Raw genomic sequence first — 22,910 nt, forward strand, 5'->3', positions numbered from 1 at the left:
CAATTTCTTTATCTCAATAAAGCTACCTAAATCCTCCTGAAATCCCTTTGTCGAAAGAAGTTAATTAAATTGGGAGAATGACTTTTAGAGAATGGTATGGATACCACCATTATCTATTTCTCTTATCTTCTCACTATTAACTCGGAAATTTCTCTATCTATCGGCAACACTATAGCTATTATTCATTTTCTTTGGTTGCCTTAAGTAATAATTTAAGTAGTATTGAACAGCTAATAACTAAATACGTAAAGTTTTTATTTATAATATCATATTTTCATAGAAAAAGAAACTTAATTACGAAGTAATTAATTATTAAGCTTTATTTTTGATCCTCTCTAAAAATGGCTGCATACATTTTACAGTACAGCACGTGATGGAACACTGAGATGAGCTTTCTGTTTTATCACACTACAGAGATGGAAATAATTTTAATGCTTCTGATGTCTACTATGCTGAAATGTCCAGAATTCATAATTATGGTGGTTTGTTTGATTTAATGGCGGCTGGGCAGATTTTAAATTATTTCCAAATCCGGAATATACAAAAAAATGACAATATGACGGACATCTCTTGAAAATAGTTAACATTGAAATCAAAGTATTTCCACCTGGCTACCAGGTAAACGGTTAGAACTATTAATTAATACATTGTTTCTAACTAATTTAGGTGTTACGATTGAAGGAGGGGTTGAAGAATTAGAATATTTAAATACGTTTGGGGAGTATATTCGGCAAGATTACCATCAAAATTCGTATGTTGCATGAAATAATTTCGAAAGGTGACCAAGCTGGTTGCAAATGGCAGCTAGTTAATTCAATAAATGTTACAAGAAATTATGCCCCTCCTCCTCTATAATGACTCTTTAAATGTTTATTGGAAAACTCCAATTTTTCGCTTAAAATATCTGCATATGCATTTTTTTAATTGAGGCCCCACAAAAATAAAGTTTTTATTTGTTAGCTTAATTAGCTGAAGTAAATAATCGAATAGAAATTAGTTCTGTTTACTGAACAATTTGTTTTCAAATGCCTGTGCTGGAAAAAAGTATTTCGCAGAAGATTCTGCTTATGTATTTAAATGTTGTGTTTAGATTTCAAATATGTTAACCGTTGAAGTTAAAGATTTAAATGTCAAAAATGTCCCAAGATACAATTCTCGCTTTTACACGCGTTATAAAAATGTATTTTTTTTAAAAAATTATGAAAAGCATCTTAAAAAAGATGTAAAGCACTATTACCTGTCGCCCAATGTACGCAAGAATGTTTTTCGCTATCAACTGCACTTGAATCTGCTCCTCGTGCCAATAAATATTTTACCAAACACTTGTTGCCGCTTATGACAGCCAAGTGCAGTGGAGTATAGCCTTCATCGTCAGCAGAATTCAGCAAAGATGGGGCCGATGAATGGATGAGATTGGCACACTCTGTGCTGTTGTTCTCGGCGCAATAATGAAGAGCATTCTTTCCTGTGCGATCTCGCTGTAGAGCAGCTCCAGGCTGTTGTTAAAGCAAATGAAAAAACAATCGTTATTAAAATAAAAATTTCTTTATAAAAATATGCTTTTATTTGTCATAAAATGTTTATTTAAATAATTATTCAGACAAAATCACCATTTTATTTCAACGCAATTTTTAAATTCCATTTTAAAACACTTCATTTCATTCATACAAATATAATTATTGAAGAGAGATAAGATTTTTCATAACATTGTATTGTTGTTGTTTATTTACGTTGCACTAGAGCTGCACAATGGGCTATTGGCGACGGTCTGGGAAACATCCCTGAGGATGATCCGAAGACATGCCATCACAATTTTGATCCTCTGCAGAAGGGATGTCACCCCCGCTTCGATAGCCCGACGACCTACACGCGAAGTCGAGCACTTTACGGTAGAACAGTTTAACGAGAATCAATACCGCACACCCTCGGTCCCTACGCAGACTGAGCCAAGTGGTCACCCACCCGCACACTGACCGCAGCCAGTGATGCTTGACTTCGGTGATCTGCTGGGAACCGTGGCTTAACGATCAGTCCACTGCGGGACATAGCATTGTATATTTGCAGTTTCTGGTAGAAAAAAATGTTCATGATTTTCAATAGGAACTAAAATTACTTTGTTTACATTATGTGAATATTTTTGAACACTTTAAATTCAATTTATTAAAATTCAGTAATTTAATTATTTTGCAAATCATTTATTTTCCTTGAAAAGTAAAAGAAAAAGACGTCTAAAAGGAATTTTTTACAATTAAAAGTCGTCTAGTGAACGGATTTGCTTTTTTTCTTTTCTTCTCTAGCTTAATCTTTTAGTTTTGAATATCATACAAAATAAATCGCTTCGTAAGCTCCATTTTGCTTAATTGCGTGGAATTTGCGAGCCGAATTAAACTTATTGGATAAATGAAACATAATATAAGAGATATACATAAGTTTAAGAAAACGACTAACTTAAGAACTGATCATTTGTGTTTAAATATTATATTAGCTTTTATCGGAATATTTATTATTCATTGATAATTTTTTTATTTATCGGAAGCAGAAATTTGCAAATTTATCTATCGAAGTTAATTAGTATTTTACGTACAAAACTATTTTAAATATTCTTAACTAATATTAATATTTTTATGAATACAAGGCATTTCCAGGTTGTTTTTTCCCGTCATGATTACTTTACCCTTTTTTACTGTTAAAGAGTTTATTCTAACATATTAAAAAGAAACTGTCATAAAATAATGATTTACCAAAAATAAATAAATAAATATAAAAAATAAAATTCTAAAATGAAAATACGTATTGACATAACAGTCTTTTAGAAAATATTTCAATAAATACTCTTCTTTAAAAAAATACAGCGTTTTAAAAAGTTTTAATAATTTTCTTTAGGAAAGTCTGTTCTTATGACAATTTACCCCTCTTTGAATACAAGCTTCATTTTTTACAATGAAAATGTCTCAAAATTTTTATTTACCAAAGAAAGAAAAAATCTGAAACGGAAATGCTCACTGATATAATATTCTTTTAAAAAGGATTTTAATAAATATCTTTCTTTAAAAAATTACAATGTTTTGAAAAGTTTTGACGATTTTCTTTAATAAAGCTAGGATCAATTTCTTACCACTTACCCCATTTCAACTCTAAGCTTCATTTTTTAAGATTAAAAATTAGTGATTAATTACTATAAAGAGATTTAAAATAAATAATAGATTTTAAAAATATTCTTTCTTTTTCGAATGTTTGAGGGGAGATCACCTGTCTGTCTAGGATATTTCTGACGTCTTCCTTATTCTCCTGTTGACATGCGAGCATTAAAGAGGAGTGACTTGGTGATAGAGATCGCTGGATCTTCTTATTTCGCCTCAGTTCCATGAACGGAGCGGATCAGCTCCATTCTATCACATCAGGGCATGTATGTTTGTATCCTGAAAGATAACATGTCATTCATTACAATTATTATGTCTATTCATTTTTAATTATTTCTACAATCTTATTTCTACAGGGTATCTAATGGCCACCCTTAACATGCATTTTGAGAATTATTCTCAAAAATAAAGTTAACAAAGTTGGTACGTTATGGGTAGCAAATCAATATTTAAGTGAGAAAAAAATAAAAACAAAATTGAAGCCTAATGAATCACTACTGAGGAAGGTTGATCTAAGAGCATAAAAATCTGTTTGGTTTGCCCGGTAAGACGGAGAAGACTTACAAGATGATTCTTTAAAACAACTACAAATTTCATCAAACAATCAATCTTGTTTTGCTGTTTTTCAATTTTGCCATCCTCTATATACTGATTCGACAGATTTCGATAAAGTTTTTATTTCTGCCTTGCTTTAAAATTACTTTGAAGTCCCTCATAAGGATACTTCTTTTTACTTCAATTTGGACAAGGATTCTAAATACGATAATTCCGGAACAATCTGGATACTCTTTTGCTTTTTCATTTATATATTTATTTTGTTAACGTTACGCTACACTAATGGGCTATTAGCGACTGCCTGTCATTCATTTTTAATGATGATCCGAAGATGATAGTGATCATCAGATTATCACAAATGCGCATTACACTACCAATATTTAAATCGGAGGAAAGCATAAAGTGGTAGTGATCAGCGGGTCTCCGTACCAAGCTCTACAACCACCCAACCGTTTTTATGGTTTATCTTTTTCTAATTTAAAATGTATTACTTATTAATAAGAAAATAAGTCGATGTTTGAAGAAATTTTAGTAGACACTTTAGAATAAGATTTAAACTATTCTTATCCTAGTACACAAATGCTTTATGCGAGTTTTTATGCCTTTTAGAAGAAATTGAAATAAATTATTAATAATTTTTTTAAATATATTTATCATTGTAAAAAAAAGAAAGAACTCCGATTTAAATGTATCAAAATGGTTTGAAACACAAATACCAACTGTTATGTTAATTTTTCAGCAATATACTTTTGTGAAATTGAATAAAAAATATTAAATATTTACTCATAATTTTCTAAACACGAGTCGGTACAATGAATAGCTCTATTGAGTGAGCTCCACTAGACTATGCATAAAAACATTAGTTTAAAGATATCTTATCAATCACTGCGAAAATAACAATCCTTATTTTTCTCCCCTCCGAAAGCATTTTAAAATCTAAAATTTGTAATCATACAACAATTTCTATTTCTATCGAAGTTTTCATGACTGAATTGCGTGCCATACTTTTCAGTTTATAGAATACCAGTTGAAAAGAACTCATTTTAAGTAATCAATATATTTAGCATGATAAATATTATCAACAGCATGACACACTTTTGAATCGGAAATCGAATGCATACTAGCAACAAGCGTCATAAAATTTATTTAACGCTTATTTCATTTGCATTGGAACTGCTATGAATTAAAACATCTTTATTGATATACTTTGATCGACCGTCATCCTTTTTATAGAAAACATTTTACAATAAATAAAATCACTTAAAGTAAAAGCTATTTTTTTCCTTGAAAACTTTAAAAGAAAAAGGATTTTTTTTTCATAGCGTGAAACTACTAGAGTCATTTAAATCACTTTATTGAAAAATTCTCATCTAACTCACTTTTATCAACATAAAACTGGAACACAATATTTATTTTTTAAAGCTTTCGCATTTTGATTTCATAGCACTTTATTTCCTAAATTATTCCTCAATACATAGTGAGAAATTCTGGAACGCATTTCCTTAACAAAATAACTGCAACCTTCACGCGATAAAATGTTGAACTGTATTATTGTGAGAAATAATTCTTCTTGATTTCAGTACACCATAAGGTTCAATTTGAACATAAATAGGGTACAATTGAACACCTTCTTAAGGTTAAAGCGAATCTGTAACTGTTCAAAACACCGATTTTAAGGTTGGACTGATTTTTTTTGAGAAAGCAGGAGAAGGTCCGAACATGAGATACTTTTTTTTATTTTAGGATTCTAACAAAATCATTATTATGTAGAGTTCGCTAGATCGAAGGGAATACCGAACCTGCAACCTGTCATCGAGCACATCCTGATATTCCTTCTGCTCTCGGAAATTAGCTGTAACCGACTGCAAGATACAGATGTCATTTTTGTTATCGTGCACTTTTTCCCAGCATATATATCTATCTGTGAAATCACAAAGTATTACTACTACTACTCAGTGTGTTATACACTTCTTTTGTATTTTAATTTATTTTAAGTTAGTCACTCAGTTTTGTGACTGTATCTTTTTCCGGATAATAAAACGTTTATTTTTATCTCCTGATTGTTATGATGTTGTCTTTGGTTCCCGCAAATGTGAGAACGTTATATCTAGTTCCTACAATTATGATGTCTGTTATTATTTTTTATGTACAATGAGCAAAAAAATATAAATAAGCAAATTAAACTAACTTTTGGTCTAATGATCGCCTTTTAACATGGCTTTTGGGTTGTGGATCTTATGGCTTATGTGTTGACTTCAAATACAAATGTTAATTAGTTAACCTTAAATTTTTTTTAATTAGTTAGTTCATTATATTTTAAGTTACGAAATCAGACTCAAAAAACGTACTTTCTCTAAATAAACATGCTTTTTTTTCGACGGATTATAACACCTGATCTCCAATCAGGAGTTATAATCAAGTGTAGCCGCAGGTGTAGCCACAATCAGGTGTAGCCGCAATCGCAGAAGAAAAGGTCCCAACAGTTTAGTAGTTTGGTCAGGTTACCGGTTCAAAGTTTGGCCCTTTAATGTCAATTTTATTTTTTGCTTATTTTGCCAGATCTCGATAATTTCTCAAGCATATTTGTACACAATGATAAAATTCATTTATCCAAAGATAATTCCAAACATAAAATCAATTTTAATAATTCATTACTTTTCTTTAATAATAGTCGAAAAATTATTTAATTGTTAAGTATACAAAGTTTTAAATTTTTTTAATAAGTGTAAATTTATAAGATAAAACGAAAAATTTGATCGCAATCGGTGGAATGGATCGAATTTTAAAAATAAGACTTATTTAAAATTTGATTTCTCAGGAACAATTTGACCGATTTGGTTCAAACTTTGTATTTTTCTATATAAAAATTGCACTCTTTAAAATAATGTATAAAATTGTGTTCTTTACAATTCAACAATTATCAAATAAAATAATAATAAATAATTATTATATTTTGAGGGTAAGGAACCAAAATTCATAGGGGAAAAAAAGGAATGCTCACTCAAAAAAAGTACGTTTTTGAGTATAATTTCGTAACTTAATACATCGTCCACATAAATAAATTAGCATACTTGAGGTCACTCTCCTGAACTAATAAGATTGAGTCTTAGTATGTAAAAATCCCATCACTAGAGCATAAGTTATTCAGGATGTTTCTTTTTTTTTCGCATTGTACACATGCGACCGATGTAAATCATTAGGGATCGGTAAATATGAAACATTCAAAACTATCACTGTGTTATTGTTTTTAATAAATTAATAAAAAGTGTTTACAAACCTGCAAAGAAAAGATGAACTTGTATGGGATAGTAACAAGCTAGTGTCAAATTATATTACATATTTAAGCTCTCATTTGTTATATCTAAGAACATGGTTTCTTATAGACAATTTTATATCAAAACAAAACGAGTTTATAAGACATAGCGAAGTTTTCACTCGCATATGAATAAAAAATAATGCACTTCAATGACGAATTTAAAACTCAGCAAAATAAAATTTTTGAAATACCATCCATCCACGCACTACAGCCATTAAAGGAATTCTATTTTCTCGCTTTTCTCTTACCATAACCTTCGCATGTTTTAAAATCTTTTTGGTTTAGTCCACCATCTCCTCCGGCTACAATAGGAGTGATGCTTATTACGGAATTATTCATATTAGTTACTTATCTTCTAAAGAAAAATGTAGATTATATTTAGTTTTTTAAGAAAATTTTAAGTAGAACACTTTGAATATTAAATTTTTTTAGTAGTACGCGTATTTATGTCGTAGTTGATAAAAACTGTAACTTTTAAACTCCCACAAATCTCTCTCCCCTATAAGGTGTAAGTCTCCTCTATAAGGTTTTCAAAACAATCCATTCTTATCGATTTCTTTTTTCCTTTTTAGCGAGATTTGGTCTTCGTTGCCTAAACTATTTTGCTTAATATAAAATTTATGATTTGATAAATCTCTTATTAAAGAAATGGTATGGTGTATAACGTTGATAGAAAGTTAGGAATATAAAATAAAAATCTCTAAATCTTAGCAACTAAAACAATAAATCCAATGCTTGTTTTAAACAAAATCCTTCATTTTGTAGTGCTTAACTATTTACATGCCAAAAGCTCCAAAAACGGAACATGGATTTTGAGTTTAGTGAGCGATTTTAAGTCCGAATGATATTATTTCTCATACATTTAAAATTAACATTATAACGTGTATTTACATTTAGTTTGGTTCCATTTCCAGAACTGTTCTATTTTCTTAGAATTTTAAAATTTTAATTTGTAAATTTTTATTCACTTGTAATATAATTTACCAAAAATCTAGTTTTTATTACATGAATACAAAATTTACAAGATTTTAAAGGTCTAATGTAACTTTCTGTTAGGCATAATTTAGTAGATCCTGTTATACCATTCTATATTTGTAAAATATTGTTCTTAAAAGTACTATTGAAGAAGATGATGTGAAAAATCAAATTCTAGAGTAAAGTGCAATCAAAAAATGGAAAACCTAATTACAAAAATCGAATAAGAAAGTGAAATTTGATGACAAAATCGAAAAATCTGAAAACAATTTTGTAAAAATATCATAAGCGGACGAATTGTGCTCTTCTTGACATATTTTGAAAATTATTCCTGGAGAATATATCGAATATCTCTTGTTCCGATCGAAGATATGTACTGGAACAAATGACCTGAAGCGCTCTGACCACCGTCAGTAAAAAATGACCCAGTCAGGCGCCAATGTTCCCAAAAATGGAACATAATTAAAAACACACTTAAAATTTTTTACTCTATTTTTTATTTTATTGTCTTTAAGTTTAAAAGTGAATTTATCATATTTCAAGTTATTTGTTTTCCCTTTTCTTAATTCGGCATTTAAACGGTTAATATCATTTAAAAATAATGGTGATACATATTAATATCTTCTTCGTGGCTTATCTAAGATACTATTATATTTTTGTTCTTAGGACATTCAATATTCTTATCCAAAATAAACAATACAAAAAACTGATTTCTGAATACATAATTTGTTCTAGATTCAATTGTTTGAAAAAAACAAACAGTGAAACGAATATTTTTGTCTTGTGTTTACTCTGATTCCATTTACATAGAAACAACAAACACGAAATGAGTGATTTTAGTTTATTATATGTTGCTAAGTAATGAATAAAAACTTCATCACGAAAATGAGTACAATGATGCAGATTTTATTTGCTTTTTTTGACCTCATTGCTAAGTTAAAAGCAAATGCAGCATAAACATCTTAAAAAAAATCAATATCGCATTTTTCTTTTAGTTCAGATACTTCCTTAAAATACTAAACAAGAAAAGAAATTAAATCATAAAAGTTCGGTCTAATTTAGTTTTTTTTTCTCTTTTAGTTTTTTTAACTTCGTTTCAGTCAAGGTTCCGCATTTTTAAAATACAGATCAGATAATCAAAATTATGAGTACACATATGAAATTATAAAAAAGTTAATCTTTTAAATGCATTTTTTTGTGTATTAAAATAATTTAATATTATACTTAAATTTAACGCTGCTACTTGATGCATGTCTCTCCCTATATGCTAAAGATATCGAGAATGTTCTGTAACGAGCGTTCTTAATGTATATTTTAAACAACCTTCCATAAATGAAGTAAAAAAAGTAAGCACATTAACGGTACTAAATAGCACTTAAGGGAAGAAAAAAAATATGCTACCAAAATCTTACAAATTACTACTGAGGAAGGCGAAACTTGTACACATAGAAACAAGTTAAATTGTCTGAGGAAAATGAAAAGTTTCTAACAATTCTCTTTCGATACTTCTCTGTTTACACTGGAAGTCAAACAAATTATGATGTTTTCAGCTCGCTTTTCTAAGTCCTTATTTGTAAGATTTTGACATCGTTGTAGTTTTTTCCATTCTTGAATATTAATTTGCCACGTAAATATTACTGCAAAAATTGTGGCATAATATTTTACGGTAAAATGGATTTTACGGATTATGCACCCGAAGTACCGATTTTGATACCGTAATTTGATCCGGAATTTCTTACCTTGTTTTTACGTTGTTGCGTTTTTTTTTCAAAAACAATATGAAAATATTTTCACTAAAATATGGATTTGAAAATCTTTTAAATATGGATTTGATAAGTAAATCGTATAAAATTCAATTTAATAGTTTCGATCTGCAAACTAACATTGTAAGTATAATTTTGAAATTCCAACCATAATTTTTTAAGTATTACTTTTTCTTAGACATTTATTGCGCTTTACGATTATTTTATTTTATAACCATCGTTGAACTACCGACCCAATTTTTGAGTTTACGACTACTAATGTTCAACTTCGTAGCCTTGTATAATTATTATGTAAGATTTTATAGTTTAGAACCCAGTCAAGTACACAAGGGAACTCGTGGATCAAGTATTGAGAAAATTTTGCCTTCGCGGAGGACTTTTTGGTGGAACTACCCCGCATTTGTTTAACATGGGGAGGAAAAGCACGAAAACCTCCCACGGTTAGCCTGACTGCAAGGGGACTCTCACCCATGGTCCATCTACTACTGAGGATATTTTACGTTAGCACTGTAGTCGGTGCAAGCCGGATGCGAAATTCGTATCGACCAGTCATCATGGGGATTCGAATCCGATACTCCTCATAGTAAGGCGAACCTTCTATCCCCTGAGCTAACACGGCTCGAGCTTTACGATTAATCATTTTTAAAGCAAAAATTAATTAGGATGTTTAACATGTCAGACCAGAAAAATCTGATCATTAGGACAAAAAATATTCAGAGCGCTTCAATTTTTATTTAATGCAATAACGCTTAGCATTTCTAAATACTTAAAAAATAGTTTCAAACAGAATGATAATTTTATAACTATTAATTTTCATTTTTCATCCACTTTAGAGCTGAGTCTTAAAAATATCAAATTACAATGAAAGAGATTAATTTTAATAGGTAAGAACGTTTAATTTTACTTCTTACAGTTTAATTTTACTTAAATTTTACTTGTTAAATTTATAAATAACACAAGTATAGCTTCGAAATTAAATACTGCCGTTTTAATAAATAAGATAGAAACATTTTCGTTGTCTTTTACTGCAATTCTTAGATTTTACCAGATCTACAGCTTTTGTAGCTTCGTTCAATACCGTATCATAAACATAAGGAACCTAATACAGAAAGAAAAGAAAACTGCCAAACTTTAAAAAAAAAAAAAATTTTTTTAATAGCGCTTTCTTGGTTAAGAAAGCGTAATCTAACGAAATTTACCAAAATAGAAGAGACACGCTTTGTTTAAAAAAAAATTATAAAAAAATAATAAATAATAAAAAAAAAACAGAAAAGGAATATGTAAAGGAGAGGAATATGAAAAGAAGAGAGGAAAAGAATAGAAAACCGAGCCGAAAGCAGAAGAGCAAGTTGCAAGTTCCAGCTTTTATTATATTATTTTTTTTAAAATTGTTCTTTTTACTAATCACGTGATAAAAAAATACATTAGAGCAGCACAAAGAACAAAAAAAGAATCGATTTATTTCAGTTTTGCGGCCGCTCCAAGCAACGACAGCGAAAACAAAAAAGCCGAGCTTTTCGAAGAAAAACATCATTGATTATTCGGTTCAGACAACTTCTTTTCACAGAATTCTTCTTTGCTTACTTAATAATATTCTGCTTATTATGTTTAAAGGTTAAATACATTACATTAGATATTCCTTGATACAGAATTTACTGTATTGATTCACTTGAAAATAATTAAGTAAAATTCATTTTTCCCCATAAGCAATTTTAGGGGAAAATATAGTCGAATGGTTGATGGTTGTGGGCAGCAGTTTAAACTAAATAACACTTCATTTTACTATTTGGTAAATATTTTTGGGAAAAAGAATAAAAAAGTTAATTTAAAGTAGCAACTTAAATGCACTCACTTAAAGTATGGACTGAACTTTCAATAAAAAAAAATTTTGTGGGATTATTTGATAGTGCTCTGAATCAATTAATATCAATTTCTGAATCAATAATGCTGTTATTTTTTAAATTTAATTGATATTAAGAACTTAGTGTGACATTAGAAATTTTGTTGCAAATGTATTTCTTTTCATAAACTACTTATCATTATTAACTACTTCATATTTAATTTTTAATACCTAATATGCAGTGAAGATAATGTTAATTTTATCTTTGTTTTATCGGAAATTTCGGTCATTATTTGACAAATACAACCTAACAGATGTATTACTATATAGAAGATAATTGGAAATTAAAATAATTTTTTTCTATACTGCGTTTTCCTGTAAATTAAAAAGAAAAAAATAATTTTAATTTTGTTAACCAAAAGGCGGAAAATATGAGGTGTATCACTTTCGTAATAAACTTCTATTACCCCAAAAATTCTTCTCATGCATTTAAAATGCACCTTAGGTTTTTCGCTTTAGATCTGACAAATGTAAAATCGTTTTCTTTTTTTTTTAAGCGTACTTGGATAAAAAAAAAACTAATTTCAAAATTTTATATTTTATTTTTAAAATAATTGTCATGCGAAATATGTAATCAATGCTTAAAATTGGAGCACAATTTTTAGAGCAGGTTACTGCAAGAAAAATGGGATGATTATTTAAAACTCCTTCTTTGTGTGCTTCTGAACAGGTCATAATAGAAAAGCGCTTCTAGCCGCCTACAATTATATTTCTAGTTTTAGATTCTTGTACAATTTTAAACCTGGTTAGGTGGTAATCTCCTCTAGAAGTTTGTCGCAACATTTTGCAGCCCATGTTTTATATTAAGTTTTTAAACTTATACATTTCGACTAAAAATGTTATCTAAACAAAATTGTCACTTTAGGAGCAAAACAAATTATAAATTTAAAATTCACACCCGAATAAGGCCAGATCAAGTATTTGTATAAATGTTGCTCCCCAGAATAATTTGAAAATAAGCAGTTTTAGGTCTTTTATAATTTAATTTTTTGGCAAAATATTTCTATTTTGCTCAAAACGCTTCCAATTATTTATTATAATCCATCCAAAATTTCCCGGAAATCCCACGATTGATTATTTTTAAATGTTTAATTATAATTCGTATATTATATTATAGTATATTTATATTTAACTGGAGAGAATACATTAGTAATTAAATATTTACTTACATTTTCGGCTTGTTTATAGCCCTTCCCTCGGTCAAAAAATAATTTACTGCGTTGAATAATCTACTATCATACATTTTGTTCATAGCACGCATTCAGAAATAGTCATTCCGAGGTCAAGCTTTCATTACGAATCAACTGAAGATATTCTCAAAACAAAATTGTCTTATCCCTCAGAGACATGAGAAGAACCATCTAATCAACTTCAGATACTTGAAAAGCGATTTTTTTTCCTCTACCAAATTCTCCCGAGAATCGAACCCTCCTGTTTGATAAAGCAGTCTATAAACCACTTTGCTATTATCTAAATTGGATATGCATCGAGGTCAACTCATGGCTTTTATTACGCTTTCTGAAACTTTATCATCTCATGTTTTTGGGTGGTGCAGTAGTTCACTTAAAATAATCTAACAACCATTATTTATTTTAATTAACTTTAACTTCACCGCTTTTAAGGGATGGACTTAAGATAATTAAAATAAATAATGGTTAGTAAGCCGTTTGCATATTCAGTAACTATATAGTGTTCAGAAAAATAATTTGGTTTAGTGAAGGCACTAAAATAATTAATTCTTAAAAAGCATTATTTTTTTAAAAATTATTTTCATAATTTTCGAAATGGGTGACATTTTTGGAGAGATGTGATGAGATCTACTTAGGAAAGAAGAAGTAAAAAAAATTTCTTGAAAAAATCAGAACAGTTCTGTTGATTAATTTCATAAAATTAATTTATTAATTTTATCATCAAAGATTTTAAACATTCCCTCTGAAAAGCGCACTTATGATTTCTACAAGTTTCATGCATTTAAAAAAAAATTCTACAGATTGTTTTATGCACCTGTTAAAACCGTAAAATTTACGCTTTTAAAAACGCCGCTGGATTGGCTGTGCAAAACAGTAAAATTTTTAAAGTAATTCCGCAGCCACAACTGTTTTTTACTATAAGTTTTTTTCGTAAAAATTACGAAGAAATTCCATAATCAGACACGTTTTTTACCGTAACGAAACAAGTTTTTACTACAAAAATAATCCTGTTGTCTCAACTGAATATGAAAACAAATTTTTTCTCTGTGAAAGTTACGAAGTAAATCAGTACTCTCACAAAATGTGAATATTTTATGTCGGCAGAATTTTTATCGACCATTGAGCCATTGAGGGTTTGGTGTCTTATTATGAAGAAACTGTGATAGTGAGAATTTCGCTTCAATATTAAATCAATTTGACAATAAATTCGAATCATAGTTTCTTTTTTACGATGTTCAAAACCATGAAATAATTGCTGAAAAAAGAGTGAATATAAAAAATAACCGTAAAATTATTAGATGAAATAAATATCTGTTACGAAACGGTTTTAATCCGCTTGGGGATTAGGGTAAAAAACGAAGTAAAGCCATTTTGTCAACAAAACGGCTTTAATCGTTAAATATATGAAGAAATTCCGAAGAAAAAAAAACAATTGGTATTTTTTACAATGTACTTTAAGTCACACACATTCAAAACAGAAACCAATATTTTAAGGAAATTACTGTACAAATTATTGTTAACATTTTGCTTGTCATTGTTGAAATTAATACAAAGTTTGAATTTGTTTAACCATAAAAAATTCTTCTATACGTAGTATAAGAAACAGATAAAAGCAAAGCAAATCGTTTTCAAGCGATAACAGATCCTATATTAAATTTTTAATGCCACCATAGATGCAAGGCCTTTTTTTTTTTTCAAAACGATATGATCTCTAAAAGAATTAATATTTAAAAGGCTTCTGTGACCAAGCATTTGTATTCACGTTTTTTAAAATCTTTTTAAAACAGTTTTCAGCAGGGGGTAGCGAAGTATTCATTTCTTTCTTTGTTTTTATTAAGGGGCCGCTGGATCAAAATGGCTGAAAAAACTGATTTAGATCATCTCTAAACTCTACATACGTCAGTAAATCTATAATAAAACCAAGTTTTAACAACTGTCACAGTTGCGGTAATGATAACCTCTTAGATAAAAAGAAAAACTTTCTGGGAATACAAAAACTTAATTTGAAAAACTTTCTGCAAACAGTTTACTGACTTTTTTCAAGTTCAGTCCTTTTGTCACCACGTAATTTTGACGCAATTTATTTAAAAATCATCGATTTTTTTGAACGTGTTTTAATTTTTATGTAACTTTATATGTTGATTATTATACATAACAGCATACGAGTACATTTCTTTAAATTCAACGTTTTGAAGTTATAAAAGTAATTATTGACTAATTTTGTTTTACCCTTTTTGGATTGGTTTGTATATCAAAACTCTGATTAGCATTATAATGCAAAATATTTAATAAATATTTTCATAAGAATCACCTGTCAATTCTCCTATGCTTAAATAATCTTGCTTTCTTGCGTTACTCATTTTACAATGCATAACAATACAAAATAAAGAGAATTAAAACTGAATCGTTTTTACATATTTTACTACCACTGTATCACATATTTTATCAAATACTAATATCAAATTTCATTCTTGATGTAACCATCTAAAAGAAACATTACAATATTATAGTTCCTGTGGAGTTTTTTTTCCCCTCTTTTTTTAGATAGTGCTGTTCGTATACAAAGTTCAATAAGTAAACATTTAAATAAATAATAAAATAGCAAATTAAATGTGTTAATAATTTTTAATTGATTTTGTACTTAAATATTCAATATTCATTGTTGAAATCGCTATAAAAAAGCTAGGCTATGGAGTCTCTGTGTTCTAGCTAGACCACACACCGTTTTTTTTCTTTCTAAATATAATAAGTAATAGCAAAACATTTTTCGCGATGGTTGCAAAACCGCATTCACGCGTTCGTGCATATTATACATATCCACCCCCTGCCGCACTTTTTACAAGTTTAATTTGGAATGAAAAAGTGCATTAATTTTTTCCTTACCCTTTGAATATTACATTATTGGTCTTTTTTTTCAACTAAACTTTTAAGCACAGCAATAATTTCTTAATCATTTGTGTAATCTATTTACCGTTTAAACTTAAAACTTTTAACAAATTACTTATTTTCAAAGAAAAAAAGGTTGCAATTTTCTCACTTTGACGAAATGCTCGCTCTTAATATTTATGAGGAAATGGTTTATTAAATTTAATAAAATTTTAGTGCCCACTTTTTACAGTGCATTAACTTACATTTGAGAAATTAACAGAAAATATTCTTCTAAAAAATATTAATTTCTCTTTTAAATACAATAGTTTATTTGGTATCAATCATTAATTAAAAGAAAAACTTATTGTGTAACGTGTACAATATTTATTTTGTGCACATTCGCACTAGATACTAAAATTCAGAGATTTACCCAGTTTTTTTCTGAATTAGATTTATCACAAAATAAAGTTAAAAATTAAGACTTAAAAAAAAAATAAAAATCATATCCATTTTACACTGGTGACATATATTTTGCTTTGACTATCAATCTTTACAAAGAAATATAGATTGCCGAAAAAAGACTATAACAGGTGTCTTTCTTCGAAATAACCTTATAAAAACTTTATACTTGACAGTAAAATGACAGTAAAGTGACACTTTTATCTCCACTATCGAACACTTCATATTATATTAGTTCCATAAAAAAAATCCTTTGTATGATCTGAATTGGGGGAAATAATGTTTCGTGCTCTTGGCAACTGACCAGCAGCCGTCTTCAGAAAGTCACTTATTAATTCCTCCTTAATCTCAGCCTTGGATTTTCCAAGAAATAGGTCACGTTCAGAGCTTGAGCCATTTCAGTGTAGTGTGACCAACGTCCACAGTAATGCATGTCACGCTAAGCATAAGAAAAAATGGTATTCTTTATTTATCGTTTGGGTATTAGAAGAGTGTTGTCTAAAACTTAACCTTTGTTTAAAAAATAGCTCATAGTCTGCTTTTTTCCTTTGCTGTTACATTATACTGTTTTACTGCATGAAGATTAAATCAATTTTTAAATGAAATATGATAATTTTGTTTCTAAATGTTGTATTATATATCTGGTTTCAGAAGAAAATCACGAATCAAGCAATCAAAAACATAATCTAGCATATTCAAAATATTAGTTATTCTGGGGAGATGTTCTTCTTTAAAAAGATTTTTGAATACTTGTATCGAAAATTTTAACCCTTAGTATTTAGAAATCAAAAAATTGTTTAGGAGTAGTTTTTGCAATTTTATTTTAGAGAAACAGAATATCACATGAAATTTGTAACTATTTTTTGTGATACAAATTTATAACTAAATTTGCATCACAAAAAATTTGTGAAACTAAGTTCATTCACTGGAAGTAAGATAGGTAATTTATTCTGTTCCTTAAAGAATTTATCTAGATTTATAACCCAGAAAGTTTAATTTTTAAAATTATAAATATATATTCCTCGATTTATGCAATTGTTCGTCTGTAATCTGTTCAGATTTGCTAAAAATTATCATTTTTTTCTTTCTTTGTTAAAATTTCAATTTATGTAACTATATAGCTAGAGTAAAAATTACAACATACTTTTTTTATTACATCTTATTTTTTGCAATAAATCTTGCAGTTTGATGAACAACTCTTAACATAGCCCATTTAAGGAATGGAATTTGAACAACAATCAAAGGGAAATAAAAAAGCAAAAGTTGGTTCGCAGACTACCTTTATTATGACCTTAACCTTTTCAGCTGTTTTACTATTATAAGCTATAAATATGTATCTAACTACAATAGACGTTTAATGGTTTAAGCTGCACTTCATTGGCATGTGTCCAAAATCGAGTTCATACAACGAATTGTATTATTATTTCATCCCCTCAATTAGTTTCAAAAATCGTTACATACTTGAATACTTAGATATTAATTTGGTACCTGTGATTAACATTAAATTAATATAATAGCTCTTTGTCTTCGTCAGGAACATTATTATTGACGTAATTATTATTGACGCATATAATGCCGGAAATAATATCGATGGAAATGACTTTGAAAAGTAATCGAACATATAGTAAATAGTAATTAAAATCTCTTTACATCCAAAAAGATCAGAAAATATTTTTTGGACGAAGAGTAGCTGATTGGCACCAGATGAAAAATAATTTTTTCGATAAAAAGGAAGAAAAAATAGTTGCTGCATAAAGATGAATGTGTTTTATTGATTTGATACGAAGCTTAATAACTATTTTCCGTGTTATTTTTTCTTGTTAAACTAAGATGACATTAAAATTATATTTTAAAGATAAATATAAATAAGAATCCCATGTGTAAACTATCATACATAAAATTTGATTCCTTAACTTTCTAACAGTTCTCAGAACAGATGTTAGTTTTTTATTCTAGTTAAAGTTGTGAACCAAATTCATCATATAAAATTATATTAATGATAATATTTTATTGAAAAAAGAGCAGCTAATTTGTTCCTTTCATTTTTTGAAATAAAAATATAAAATTACCTCCTACATTTTGTTTAATCAGTTTTTAGTCGTAATTATGGTAGTTTCGTAAATTTATCAAGTTCACATTGTCATTAAGCGTCTACCTTCCTTATTTTAAATAATATTTTATCATAATAACATGACATATGCATTTTATTTCAAATATAAATAAACAAAAAAAGAGCATCATATATGCAAAGAATCATGCATAATATAGTTGAGAAGCTAATAAATTAAAGTTTAGTAATCCTTAGAAATCTCAAAAACTGTCATTTGAAGAATTTTGCCTACTGAATGGATTTCTCTGCGGTTCGGCAGAAAAATAATCTAATAGTTGAAATTATAATAGACTTCCGAAAGCGTGTTATAATTACATACTTTAGGCTAGACAAATATTTTGTTAAAAATAATAAAGCAGATTAATAAAACGATTAAAATAATGGGAGAAAAAAAACACGGTTTCCTCCGCTAGTTTCGTAAACAGTAATGAAACAGTTATCTCTGTAAAAGTTGTTTTCTTACTTAAGCACCTAGTATGCAGAGAAGCATCAAGTAAGTGGATTGCCCGGAGTCCAATTTACTTATTTTCCTGTTCAAGTTTTTGACGGAAACTAACATATGTTTTACTTTACCTTTATTGAGTGAGGTTTTATATCTTTAAAAAATTAATGAACACATTTTCTTTAAAAACGTTCTTTTCTAGTTTTTTAGAATCCATCATGTGGTGGAAAGATTCATGTAGAAGGAGAGATTTTTTTTAAACAATTCTCATACTTCAAAGTTGTGATGTGTATATTAAGTGTATTTTGCTACCCTTAAATATTTTTAAATAAAGTTCTTTAAAATCAGTATGTTTCACTAAATTTTGACACATATTTATATTATTTTTATGGTTAAATTAATTTTTTAAAGCCGTAGATTGTTTCTAATATGATTTTTTTTCTTTTGGATTTATAATTTAATTCAAGCAAAGGAAAGTTTGTGAAAAGTGGTCATAAAAGGAAGAGGAACTATCGATATTGGTCACTGACTCTTTTGGTTTGAGAAAAAAGTGGCTACTAAGTTATTAGAGTCTACCGACCACTGGCTACTAACTGAAAACTTAAATTTTCAGGTCTACTGCCTTGTTATTTTAAAAAATTATAACTTTCTTTCTTTCCTTCTGTTCAATTTAAAACAAATTTTGAAAAATGATAAGGACATATAAATAATTTTATTGATTTTTTACTCTCTCAAACAAGTAAGTTGACTTTTTCATTACATTTTAAGAGCTTTTTTTAATGTAACTAATTCATGGAAATATCATTAACTTTGTAATTTTCAACCTACAAGGAAAAAAATTATTAAAAAAAAATAAAATAAAATAATTTTTAAAAAAATAAAATAAATATATATTATTAAGCCTAAAAACAAAAGTTGTAAAGTTTTTCCTTCAATTTAAATATGCCTTGTAGTGAAATATAAAAATTATTCCACGAAAAAAAAAATTAAAATATTGCTCAATTTCTTCGCGGAATTTCAGTTTAAAGTTAAATTATCTATCTGTTAGACGTAAGTTAATCTATTACACGATATAGTATAAGAAAATTATCATTTAAAAGTTATAATATACACGCATACCTCGTAATACCTATAAGTAACACAAATCATTCAAAATTCAAATTTTTTTTCGAATATTATTAAATAAAATAATAAAAAATAATAAATATTCAGCAAAAGTTATTTTTTGCATGGAATTATCTTTGGATAAACGAATTTTAGAACTGTGTACAGAATTTTTTCAATTCGCTTAAGAAGTTTACGAGATATAGCGGAATGAGCAAAAAGTAAAATTGACATTAAGCGGTCAAAAGTTTAGAGCGCTCTCCTGACCAAACTATTGGGACCATATTTCTCGGCTACCCCCAAATCTCGGGGGTCAGGAATTTGAATCCGTCGTTAAAAAAGTATGGGCTTATTCAGAAAAAGTACGTTTTTGTGTCTGATTTCGCAATTTAAAGTATCGTCTGCAACTAATTAATTAGCATATTTGTGGTCATCCCCTCAAATCATTAAGATTGAGTTCTGAAATATGAAGATCTGATTATTAAATTATTATTGATTCAAAGTGGTCCATTTTTTGTTTTGTATTGTACAGAGTGATTATTCGAATTTTTTTGCACTGTACTCATCACACACTTTATCCTGTATAAATGAAACACGAGGAGCATTGTAATGATAAGCCCGCTTTTAAAAATAAATATACCGATTTCCAAATCAAATATAGATGTTTCTATTTGGACAAAAGAACAGTTCAATGTTAAATATTTTTTGAAAAATTATAGACTAGAACTATGCTGTTCCAGGCCTTTAAATATATTTTAATACCATCCAAATAGATTTGTACAGCCTTTGAAAACTTATTTGTATAGAAAGCAATGAAACTATGTTGTTTTTTAAATTATTTCTGCCATGAATTCCATTTCTAGCTTTTTCAAACTACCATTTTAATGAATTATATCATATATTACTTGTTATTCATAAAATTAAATGACACCAGTTTTTTCTTGAAATTGTAATATACTGCATTTTACAATTCCCTATGGCCTTTCATATATATTGCAAGAATATAGACATTAATCCATAAATGCTTTATTAGTGTTTGAAAATTTGTGATTTAAATAAAAAATAATATAACTTTTAAAATTATTTATGCATTTCAATTACATTTTCAATTTTGAACGTTTTTAAATAGCACTTTAAAAAATATCATAAATTCATTGTTATTTATAAACTTATAATGAAGCAATTTGTTCTAAAAAAATCATAATATAGTACAGTTTCATTTTTTTTAATATAAATTTTAATTTTTACAAAAATAATTAAATTAAAAAAACACGACGAGAATTTACCTGCTAACTACTTGAAAACATATGAGCTATAGCATAGCAGGCGTTCTATGTTTTCCACGAGATATGAGTCTCTAACCATTCGAACATTTGCCTTTTTCCGTTTGAGCGGGTTCATCTTAGTTTGACGAGTGGGCTTGCAAATTCACACTCAGTTAATGTTTTCCCGTTTCCAACGGCAACCTACGTTTTTAAAAAAAATTATTGTATAAATTGTTTCTAACCACAGAGGGCGCTCTGACAGCTGCAATGTGTTTTTATTATCGTCTGTTGTTATGAAGTAATTCTTTTTCGCAAAATGTAGAAAGATCACGAACAGCAAAATTTATTTTACTGATGATGGACCGTCAGATTAATGTGCGTGAGCCCCAGTGCCCTACATTATACGTTCAAACAAACAGCTATTAGAACTCAGATCATTAATTTCAAAACGATAAAACAATAATAAATTTGTAAGAAAAGCTGTAAATTACTTTTTGTTCAATTTCCGATTAAAATGTAACTTAAGAAAGCATTTTATACAAAAATGTTAATGATTTTGTTCACGAAGTTTTTTGCTTTAGGTGTAAATCGAAGGAAACTTAAGAAAACTATTGTAGGCTAAACGCTTTTTTTGCAATTTGTTGAATAATAAGGAATAAATAAATAATACTTTTTTCATTATTTATTAAATTATTTTTAAAAATATTAATTATTTATAAACACATAAAAGAATAACGTTTTCCCAGAAAAGGATGGAATTTCTTTCTCCAAATTGGCAACGATAATCAAATGCCTAAATAAAAAAATAAAAAAATTCAAATGACTCATAAAATATTTGTTTCACCGCCACGATCCAACGAATGAAGTTCTCAAATCTCACACGGTTCACCTTATTTTAGTTGTTTTTTCATCTAGTTAAATAAAAGTGGCAAAATAATTGTAAAAATTTTTACATTTTAATGTGAGTAAAATTGTAATTAACAAGCATCAATTAAAATGAAGATAATAGAAATACGCACAGTATTCATTTTAACATAATTAAAATAATTATTTGCTTGGGGATATTGCCTTTGCCAATTTTCCGAAAACTCAACTAGCAGCGTTTACGGTTAAAAAAAAGTGTATGAGAGAATAAATAATGAGTGCTAATCATCAGCATCAAATTAATAATTTCAATGGGATACCAGCAAATGACGTAGTGTGGGTATCTCTATCCTGATTGGTTCTTAAAACGTTGCATTTGTTTACGTTTGCAACTGTTCTTTCCATTCTATTTCGGGTAAGCCAAGTTCGTCAAGTATCAATTCTCTTTAGTGACTTATTCTATATTCTTTCACCAAAATTACAATTCTTTCACTATATATTACTTACTTAACACAATACAACCAGGAAGCCACGAAGAACATAAACAAATTTAATATGCATCGAAGTTGCCTGGTGCACGAAGCAAAAATATATCACGGTTACAATAAAATGCATGAACAAACAAGTATTGGGAGAAATTTGCCTTCTTGGAGGACTTTTTGATGGAACTAACCAGCATATGCGTTACATGGAGAGGAAGACAACGAGAACCTCCCTCAGTTAGCCTGACGAAAATGGGTATCTAGCCCATGATCAGTTTACCACTGAGGATATTTCACGTCAGTACTGTGCTCGGCGCAAGTCGGATGCGGAATTCATATCGACCACTCATTGCTGGGATTCAAACCCGGTTCACCTCATTGAAAGGCGAACGCTCTATCCCCTGAGTCATCACAACTCAAATTGTGATTGACATTGTGCCATTGTGAATGACACTATATTCATGTTAACAGCATATT

The 22,910-nt window shown here is 28.6% G+C and overlaps 1 protein-coding gene across 3 annotated transcripts in view; it reads right to left on the minus strand.

Moving 5' to 3' along the window:
• Positions 1-21,241, minus strand: part of LOC107439004 (uncharacterized) — a 52,412-nt gene extending 31,171 nt beyond the window's left edge. For all 3 annotated transcript variants that reach the window (XM_071181899.2, XM_071181896.2, XM_016051456.4), the window contains exons 1-3: positions 21,109-21,241; positions 3,250-3,419; positions 1,238-1,496 (exon numbers count right to left, since the gene is read on the minus strand). In XM_071181899.2, coding sequence (XP_071038000.2) covers positions 1,238-1,496; positions 3,250-3,366 — 376 coding nt within the window. In that variant the 5' untranslated portion in view covers positions 3,367-3,419; positions 21,109-21,241. The remainder of the gene's footprint in view (positions 1-1,237; positions 1,497-3,249; positions 3,420-21,108) is intronic.
• Between the last annotated feature and the right edge of the window lie 1,669 nt (positions 21,242-22,910).

The sequence above is a fragment of the Parasteatoda tepidariorum genome, chromosome 3 (assembly GCF_982258835.1).
Source record: "Parasteatoda tepidariorum strain Cologne lab strain chromosome 3, Ptep-v5.0, whole genome shotgun sequence".
NCBI classification, from domain to species: Eukaryota; Metazoa; Arthropoda; class Arachnida; order Araneae; family Theridiidae; genus Parasteatoda; species Parasteatoda tepidariorum.